The 10,000-nt window shown below is 33.5% G+C and overlaps 1 protein-coding gene, 3 non-coding genes and 2 pseudogenes across 4 annotated transcripts; 2 read left to right on the top strand and 4 right to left on the bottom strand.

The window, feature by feature from the left end:
* Positions 1-583: 583 nt before the first annotated feature.
* LOC131177036 (30S ribosomal protein S4, chloroplastic-like) lies at positions 584-2,628 on the bottom strand (annotated as a pseudogene).
* Positions 1,644-1,730, top strand: TRNAS-GGA (transfer RNA serine (anticodon GGA)). The gene has a single exon. It is a non-coding gene; the product is annotated as a tRNA-Ser (tRNA).
* Positions 2,629-3,038: 410 nt separating the features above from the next.
* Positions 3,039-3,111, bottom strand: TRNAT-UGU (transfer RNA threonine (anticodon UGU)). The gene has a single exon. It is a non-coding gene; the product is annotated as a tRNA-Thr (tRNA).
* A 1,084-nt stretch (positions 3,112-4,195) lies between these two features.
* On the bottom strand, positions 4,196-8,375 carry LOC110667426 (NAD(P)H-quinone oxidoreductase subunit K, chloroplastic). The gene is made up of 2 exons (XM_021828268.2): positions 6,150-8,375; positions 4,196-5,695 (listed from the first exon to the last, which is right to left on the bottom strand). Exons 1-2 carry the CDS (start codon positions 6,841-6,843, stop codon positions 5,397-5,399), a joined length of 993 nt encoding a protein of 330 aa, XP_021683960.2. The 5' UTR covers positions 6,844-8,375; the 3' UTR covers positions 4,196-5,396.
* TRNAF-GAA (transfer RNA phenylalanine (anticodon GAA)) lies at positions 4,560-4,632 on the top strand. Its single transcript has one exon. It is a non-coding gene; the product is annotated as a tRNA-Phe (tRNA).
* Positions 8,376-8,793: 418 nt separating the features above from the next.
* LOC131177035 (ATP synthase subunit beta, chloroplastic-like) overlaps positions 8,794-10,000 on the bottom strand; it is a 2,341-nt pseudogene continuing 1,134 nt past the window's right edge.

Here is a 10,000-nt window from a genome sequence, read left to right as displayed (position 1 = left end):
CTAATTGATCTTTACGATGCTTCCTCTATCAATTAGATCCTTTATCCATAGAAAAAAGTATCTAGGCATATTTTTTTCTTCACATTTTGACTTCTATGAAGTTGCTTTTTTTGCTACAGCTGATAAAAATCGTTGTTTTGGACGATGCATATGTAGAAAGCCTATTTCTAGTAAATTTTTTTCTTTTTTTTTTTTTTTTCTTTCTATAGTGGAGATAGTCGCACGTAATGACAGATCACGGCCATATTATTTAAAGCTTGTGGTAAGAAGGGGTTTCGTTCTAGTGCCCGAAAATAATATTCCAAAGCTTTTGTGTGTTCTCCATTACTTGTGTGAATAAGGCCTATATTATAGAGTATATAACTTCGATCATAGGGATCAATTTCTAGCCGCATAGCTTCATAATAATTCTGTAAAGCTTCTGCATAATTTCCTTCGGATTGAGCAGACATTCGTTACTGTCGTCATTCGATTCAAAGAATCTCCGTTCCAGAACCGTACGTGAGATTTTCATCTCATACGGCTCCTCCCTTATGTTCATAATGAGAATAATACATAACATAGAAAAAACAGGTGAGTGAAATTTTCTCTTTATGAACTGATCTGGGCTAGTGTTTTTACAAGAAATCTCTAGCCAACCTTCCTGCAAAAGATCTTTTCTTAACATCAAGCATGTTGATACTAGATAAAAATATTAAGTTAACTCCAACAATTTCTTTGTCCTCAATCTTCCTTAATTTCTAGGAATTAGTCACTTCAACAGTCTTCGATGGTTATACGGGTATCCAAAGTACGAACGAGATGGATGTTTGTTGTCCCAACCATTCCTCTTAGTCCCGATCCCAATAAAGAAAGGGATAATTTCTAACAAAGTTTTTGCGTTGTTGATTCCTAGGCGTAGTGCTTCTTCCTCTATGCCGCCTATTGGTACTAGTGGGGTAGGGTTAACCTGCAATACAGAACCCATAGCCATAGGCATAGGTGTAACCTTTCGTTCAATGCTAGAATTGACAATTGAAGCATTTGAGGCTGCATTAATCGGGGATACCCGACAGAAGGAATTGTTTTATTTATAAACTTCACCTTCAACAAGCGTAGAGTTATTTCAAATCTTTCTATCCCGACTAATGTGTCTTTCTCCTAAGACTTGACAGCGGTAAATAAAAAAATCAAATCACACCATCTCTGTAATAAGTAAATGCCTCTTTTTCTCCCGAAGTTGTCGGAATTATTCGTAATAAGATATTGGCTACAACTGAAAAAGTCTTATCAATAAAATTTCCAGTTATCCGAGATCTAGGCATAGGTAGCAATCCATTTTATAATTTCTTTTAATTACCTCTCATGAGAAAACGATCCCACAAAAAGTAGTTGTACAGTACAAAATAACATAAAAAACAGACTCAATTCATAAAAAAAAAAAAAGATAGACCGATCATTCGAGTCGTTCCAATCTAATGATTTAAGCCGGTATAGATATCAAAAAAAGACGGAAGGGCTGTCTTCACAAACACGAATAAATATATATCTTTATTATTTTTAACAAAGAGTTTTTCACAAAAACAAAATTATCTTTACCTATCCAACAATCTAATATAAATGACTCGCGATTCACTCGGGTTCTGGGCCATAATCATTATGTAGGAGAGATGGCCGAGTGGTTCAAGGCGTAGCATTGGAACTGCTATGTAGGCTTTTGTTTACCGAGGGTTCGAATCCCTCTCTTTCCGTACCTTCACCTAATTTATCAATGTTACGAATCGCAATGTATCAAATCACATAACAATGGATACCTTTATTCCAACAGTTAGACCTTTCCTTTATATAGATTCTCTATTCCTAATATTCCTAATTTCTGCGGTACAGAAAATACTGGAAAAAATGGAAAGGAATGAAAATATCCCTATCGTTCTATGATATATGAATGGGAGAAAAATCTCCCGATCAAGCCCTTACTTTTGATTTCTTTACTTAGGCGACAAGGGGGCAAAATTATCCGAACCCTTGTTATTTTAGTTAGGTTTAAGTCTGACGAGAATAATATTCTACCACTAGTAATTCATTTATTTTCAAGCCAACCCATTTACTATCTATTATTTGATTGACCAATCCTTTATATTGGAATGGGTGAAGAGTCAAATGTTTTGGCAATTCCTCCTGGGGGGATGAATCAAGATAATTTTTAATCATAGCTCTAGATTTTTGTTCAGCTCTCGCTGTAATAATATCTCGGGGTTTGCAGCGATAACTTGGTATATCTACTATACGACCATTAACTAAAATATGTCTATGATTAACTAATTGGCGGGCTCGAGGAATAGTTGACGCCATACCCAATCGAAAAAGGATGTTATCCAAACGCATTTCAAGTAATTGTAGTAAAACCTGACCTGTTGACCCTTTGGCTTTTGCGGCGATACGAACATATTTAAGTAATTGTCGTTCTGTAAGACCATAATGAAAACGCAATTTTTGTTTTTCTTCTAAACGAATACGATATTGAGATTTTTTACCGGAGCGTGATTGATTTCTAAGATCGCTCCCGACTTTAGGCCTTTTACTAGTTATTCACTGCAAAGCCCCCAGACGACGTATTTTTTTGAAACGAGGCCCTCGGTAACGTGACATAAAAACTCCTTATTTTCTTTTTATTGTTTTTGAATTTTCAGAAACCTAAATTAAAACTGAACTAAATTAAAACTGAACTAAAGGATAAATATGATAAATGAAGCAAAATCTACTATCTACTAAATTAGTATATTACAAATAATAATGAGTGGATTGTATCAATATCCGGACCTTATTCCTTATTGTATATATACCAATAATGTATATAGAAAAAAAAAGGTTCTTTTCTTGTTCTTGATTTGTTCTGCAGAGATTTAACTACTCTAACCTTTATTCATATTATTCCTAATTGGAAGTTCCTACCACATAATAATCGGTCACCCTCGGAAAAAAGGGAAAGGGGCCTTTTCAATATTCTTTGATTTAAAAAAACATTATCAATTATGTAAAAAATTAAACAAATAGAGAAAAGCCAGCTATCGGAGTCGAACCGATGACCATCGCATTACAAATGCGATGCTCTAACCTCTGAGCTAAGCGGGCTTACATAACAGAAATTGTACATGTATAGGAATTTAGTAAACTAATGGAATCTTGGCTATTAATTTTTTATTCTTTTCATTCTTAGTTATTCATAATTAATTATTATGAATATAGAAAAAAAAGAAAAAGAATTGATCGTTCGAGTATTAAAAATTGCACGAGAAAAAAAAAATGAGAGCAAGAAAAGTATATGTAATTAATGTGGTATATATACATCTATATTGAATTGCGGATAGAGAAATGATAGAATCCTTTCTGATTAGACTAAATAAGGGTCTCTGATAGAGATAAAAGAAGATAGACAAGAAATAAAAAAATAAGAGGAAAGACTTTTTATAGGAATCGGTATCTAATGACTTCAACAGTTCCAGTAGAATAGAAATGAAAAAAGGGGGATAATAATAAGATCTTAATTTCAAAACAAAAATATTTGGGATATGGCGAAATTGGTAGACGCTACGGACTTAATTGGATTGAGCCTTGGTATGGAAACTTACTAAGTGATAACTTTCAAATTCAGAGAAACCCGGAATTAAAAATGGGCAATCCTGAGCCAAATCCTGTTTTCCGAAAACAAACAAAGTAAAGACAGAATAAAAAAAAGGGGGGGATAGGTGCAGAGACTCAATGGAAGCTGTTCTAATAAATGGAGTTGACTGCGTTGCATTAGTAAAGTAAAGAAATCCTTCCGTCAAAACTTCAGAAAGGATAACCGTATATACATACGTATACGTACTGAAAGACTATCTCAAATGATTAAGATTAATTAAGATTAATAGGAGCCCAAATCCGTATTTTTTTTATCTTTATATGAAAAATGAAATAAAAACAAAATTGTTTTGAATTGATTCCAAGTTGAAGAAAGGGTTGAATATTAATTGATCAAATCATTCATTCCAAAGTCGGATAGATAACTGATTAATCGGACGAGAATAAAGATAGAGTCCCATTCTACATGTCAATATCGACAACAAGGAAATTTATAGTAAGAGGAAAATCCGTCGACTTTAGAAATCGTGAGGGTTCAAGTCCCTCTATCCCCAAAAAAGGCCCGCTCGACTCCCTAATTATTTTTATCCTATTCTCTCTTTTCGTTAACGGTTCAAATCTCATTATCTTTCTCATTCATTCGATTCTTTCACAAACATATCCAGGCTGGATTTTTTTTCACAAGTCTTGGAATAGATATGATACACATACAAACGAACATCTTTGAGCAAAACAAGAATCCACATTGGGAATTGGAATGATTAACAATCAAAATCATTATTCGAACTGAAATTTACGAAGTCGTCTTTTTTTTTTTCTTTTTATTTTAAAAAAAGATACAAAACATTCCAGGTCTGGATAAGGCTTTTAGAATACTTTTTCGTCTTTTTTTTACTTTTTTTTAATTGACATAGACCCAAGTCGTTTAGTAAAATGAGGAAGATGACGCGTCGAAAATGGTCGGGATAGCTCAGCTGGTAGAGCAGAGGACTGAAAATCCTCGTGTCACCAGTTCAAATCTGGTTCCTGGCATTGTGTATGAGTATCTATTCTACAACTTAATTAAATTAATTGATATAGATCTGATATAGATCGACATGCATATTCATTAATAGTATAGATCATGATATATACTTAACTTATCCATCTAGATGTCTGTAGATAGAACCTTTTTAGATGAGCAAAGAGTTTATGTTATAAATAAAGAGTTTCTATTATAAAAAAGTATATAAAAAAAAAAATTAGATTATGTTTCGTTTCCTCTTCTTTTTTATTTGATTTGTTCATAATGTGTGTGTCTCCTCTCGGTCAAAAAGAATGTTAATACTTCATATAGATTCGAAAGGTTAAAGTTAAATTAGTTAGTTAAAAAACCTAAAAGTCTAGTCTATAGGAGTTGAAGGGTGTAAATATCCAAGATTCGTCTCAGATACAGTATAAATAGAATCTGATCCTCTTTCATTTCTTTATTTTCTTTCATATTCTATTTTTTCATTCTCTCCTATGTTATGTGACTTTATATAGCTCATCTAAGTAAGGGATGTGCGCGGTACAAAGTTCATGATGTAGAATTCGTTTAGTTCATCCTATTAGTTAGCTCGGCTCGTCCGAAATCAATATCTTCAAAATTTGAGAATTCAATGAATTCCTAATTGTATTATTATTATTATTATTTTTTTTTAGTCTATCCATAATAATATGAATGAGACTTCAAAAACTCTGTTGATCTATAAGAGAGCGTACAAATATTCCTTGAATATCTGGAGTTGTAACACTGAAGCTTAGTTTCTTATTATTCAATGAGCATCTTGTATTTCATAAAAATTGGGAACAATATAATCCTTACGTAAGGGCCACCCTATCCAACTTTCCGGCATTAAGATACGTTTCAAGCGTGGATGATTATCATAAAAGATTCCCAGCATATCATAAGATTCCCTTTCTTGAAAATCCGCACTTTTCCAAACCCAGAAAACAGACGGAATTCTAGGATTCTTCCTTGGGGCAAATACTTTTATACATACTTCTTCTGGTTGATCTATATCATACTCTATTCTCGTAAGATGATATACACTAGCTAACAGCCCGCCCGGTGCTACATCATAGGCACATTGCGAACGCAGATAATTGTAACCATATACATATAAAATGACAGCAATGGAATGCCAATCTTCTGGCTTTATTTGTAAAGTCTCTATTCCTTTGTAATCAAAACCCAAAAATCTATGAACTAGCCCATGTTTGACTAGCCAAGCAGACAAACGACCCTGCATCTTTTTTCTCTCTCCCGCATTTTTATTTGTATAATTATAATATAAGTATTTCACATTCACGATGAAATTTATGAAGATTGACTTGCCCTTTGTTATTCTGTACAAACGAATCCTTCCTCTAATTTACTAATTCGTTGGACGATACTGACCTTTTATATTTGAAAAATGTTTAACGATGGATCTTTGAAGTAGACGGCGATTGATAGAGTAATTCTTGATCATAATTTCCAGTATGAGTAGTGCGTTCAATATTAAACTTGTGATTAGTAGTAAAACACCGTTTCCCCGGTTGAGACCTAATTCGATCTTCATAAATTTCTCGAGATATTTTTTTACGAAGTTTTGTTATAGCATCTATAACCGCCTCCGGTTTAGGTGGACAGCCTGGCAAATAGACATCTACAGGAATTAGCTTATCAACTCCCCGAACAGTACTATAAGAATCGGTACTGAACATCCCCCCTGTAATTGTACATGCCCCCATAGCAATAACATATTTTGGTTCAGGCATTTGTTCATATAATCTCACTAAAGAAGGAGCCATTTTCATGGTTACGGTGCCGGCTGTTAAAATCAGGTCCGCTTGTCTAGGACTAGATCTTGGTACTAGCCCATAACGATCAAAGTCGAATCGTGAGCCTATTAATGAAGCAAATTCAATGAAGCAACAACTGGTACCATAGAGAAGTGGCCATAAACTGGAGAGTCTTGACCAATTTGAAAGATCATTTGATGTAGTTGAAATAACTGAAATTTGAGTTGTTCGATCAAGTAAAGGAAACTCAATGGAATTCATAATTTTCTCAATGTTATTTTTATATACATAAAATTTTCCGGAATATTCAAGAGCTAAGACCATTCTAATGCTCCTTTTCTCCATGCATAAACTGAACCAACAATTAGGATAAGCACGAAAATGAAAGCTTCTATAAATACGGATAACCCCAATATATCGAAACTCATTGCCCATGGATAAAGAAAAACTGTTTCAACATCAAAAACAACAAAAACTAGAGCAAACATATAATAACGGATTCGAAATTGTAACCAAGCATCACCCATTGGTTCTATACCCGATTCATAACTAGAAAGTTTCTCCGGCCCTTTGCTAATCGGGGATAAAACTCCGGAAATTAGAAATGCTAAAATAGGAATAACACTTGATATTATTAGAAATGCCCAGAATATATCATATTCGTAAATCAGAAACATAGGCGCACTCCTATGAATGTGGAAAATATACTAGATTAGTCGAGTCGAATTGGAATTAATTCCTAACTCATCTATAACCGGTTAGTCAAAACAACAATTTATTTTGATTCAACCACCTAGTTTTTTTTGTTTGCTTTGGTATATGTCTCGTTTCAAGATTCGTCGACTATAATTTTTCCATTACGTTTACTTCAATTTTTGAATTTTTTTTCGATATTGATATAATATTGATATAGTATAAATAGATATTGCTCTTATATAAAATATAAAGAAGACCCCCCCTTCCGCCTTTTCACTTCACCTTTGATTCTCTCTAAAAAAGAGGGAATTCAAAATATAATTCTCATTTTTTGTTTAGTTGTTTAGAATGTCTAAATTCTATTAGAATTTTTTCTTTTTTTTTTTTTTTTTATTTTTTTATTATTATTTTAATTTTCTATTATTTTAATTTTAATTTTAGAAATTATTTATTTTAATTTTATATATTATATTATTATTCTATATTCTATATTTATATTCTATATCAAATAATATTGTTATTTATATTAAATATTATTATTTAATATATAAATTATTCTATTATATAGAATTTAGAAATTTATATATTTATATATTATTTTATTATATTTTATTATTATTTTATTTATTTTAAATTTTTTTTAGGGCTATACGGACTCGAACCGTAGACCTTCTCGGTAAAACAGATCAAACTGATTTTTATCAAAATGATTCGAACTTTTTCAAAGACCCAACATGCATTTTTTTGTTTTGCATTGGGCTCGTTCATTAACTGATATAAATAATCCGTTAGTCTACCATAATTCTCTTGGCAGAAAGATAAGAAGATGGCTCCGTGTGCTCTGATTTATGTATTCCGATCCAAGAGCACTACCAAAGTGTTTCAAAGAAGAGAAGGGTTATCCTGACGTAGGTCTGCTTTTGGCTTAGATCAACCTAAGTTAAATGGAATCTCCATCGCCCCACTTCTGCTTAAAGAATCCAATATGAAACTTCATACACCTTAAAGTTCATAGGATAGGACGAAAAGAGAATTTTTGAGGTTCTTATACTCATTATGCCTAGCATTGAATAGACTGGGTATTCACCTTATCAAGGTCTTAAATCAATAATCAATGATGGGTTCTATTGGGCGTCTAAAAAGGCACCTAAATTGGACCGAACCTTTTGTGTCAGGCTATTGTTCTCTTGTTCCCTAAAAGTCATGGAGTAAGACATCGACTTCTCAATAAGTCTTTTGATTACATGATGGACTCCTTTGAAAAAAAAAAAAAAAAACATTGGCGCGCGTGTAAACGAGGTGCTCTACCTAACTGAGCTATAGCCCTTGTGTTTGTGATACATATTTTATCATGTCGATAATTTCTTGTCAAGATGAATATTATATGATCCAACATCCTATTTCTTTGATCTCTTTGATCGGTATTGCTTATAAAAAATATTCCATTTATAATTAAAATTACATTTATAATCCATCGATGTGACGGATTCCATTTCTTTCTCTTTGTGATGATAAATGACCTACTTAACTCAGTGGTTAGAGTATCGCTTTCATACGGCGAGAGTCATTGGTTCAAATCCAATAGTAGGTAGAACTTGCAATAGTAGGTAGAACTTATTAGATATCAGAATCAATGCTATCTAATAAGTTTTTTTACCCACCTTATTTTAATTTTATTGATTTTTGATCTTTTTCGTTCCATTCTATTTCATTTTTTGAATTGAAAAAATTTTCGTTGTATTAGAATCCGATTCTACTTATGATTCTATTCAATTGGTAGAATAAAAAAAAGTGTATAAACAGAACTTCTGTTTATACAGAAGTTCTTTTGATTATTCGGACGCACCAACTAGTTATAGTTACGAAATCCCATTGATAGCCTCTACTCGTGCCCTAGCTCGTCTGAGAGCTAGATTTGCCTCAATTATTTGTCTCCTGCCTTCCGCTTTCCTCAAGTTAGCTTCTGCTATTTCAAGAGTTTGCTGAGCTTCTTGTGGATCAATGTCACTACCCTTCTCTGCATCATTTACTAAAACAGTAATCTCATTATTGCCTATTCTAGCAAAACCACCCATCAGAGCCATCGTTAACCATTGGTCATTAAGGCGTATTCTCAAAATACCGATATCGACAGCTGTGGCAATAGGTGCATGGTTTGGTAATACGCCAATTTGTCCACTATTAGTAGATAAAATGATTTCTTTCACTTCTGAATCCCAAACAATTCGATTCGGGGTCAGTACACAAAGATTTAAGGTCATTTCTTCAAGTTGTTCTCCATTTCTAAGTTCGTAGCCTTCGCAGTAGCTTCATCAATATTACCTACCAAATAAAAGGCCTGCTCAGGGAGACTATCTAATTCTCCCGAAAGGATCAATTTAAACCCTCTAATTGTTTCTGCTAGACCGACATATTTCCCCCGAGAACCGGTAAATACTTCTGCTACGAAAAGGGTTGTGATAAGAAACGTTCAATTTTTCGTGCTCTTGCTACAGTTAAGCGATCCTCTTCGGATAATTCGTCCAACCCAAGGATAGCTATAATGTCCTGAAGTTCTTTGTAACGTTGTAAAGTTTGCTTAACTCTTTGCGCAGTTTCATAATGTTCCTCACCAACGATCTGAGGTTGGAGCATAGTTGACGTTGAATCTAAAGGATCTACTGCTGGATAGATACCTTTAGCAGCTAATCCTCTTGATAGTACAGTAGTAGCATCTAAATGTGCAAATGTCGTGGCAGGAGCAGGGTCAGTCAAATCGTCCGCAGGTACATAAACTGCTTGAATAGAAGTTATGGACCCTTCTTTGGTAGAAGTAATTCTTTCTTGTAAAGAGCCCATTTCGGTACTAAGGGTAGGTTGATAACCCACAGCGGAAGGCATTCTACCCAATAAGGCG

This window comes from Hevea brasiliensis, unplaced genomic scaffold (genome assembly GCF_030052815.1).
Source record: "Hevea brasiliensis isolate MT/VB/25A 57/8 unplaced genomic scaffold, ASM3005281v1 Scaf310, whole genome shotgun sequence".
NCBI classification, from domain to species: Eukaryota; Viridiplantae; Streptophyta; class Magnoliopsida; order Malpighiales; family Euphorbiaceae; genus Hevea; species Hevea brasiliensis.
Note: the sequence above shows the minus strand (reverse complement) of the source record. Positions and strands in the feature narration are given on the sequence as shown.

Coding starts and splice junctions, on each gene's coding strand:
- LOC110667426 (XM_021828268.2), bottom strand. CDS start 6,843: ATGGGCAATGAGTTTCGATATATTGGGGTTATCCGTATTTATAGAAGC. Junction 5,696..6,149: donor GTCTCAACCGGGGAAACGGT/GTTTTACTACTA, acceptor CCTATGATGTAG/CACCGGGCGGGCTGTTAGCT.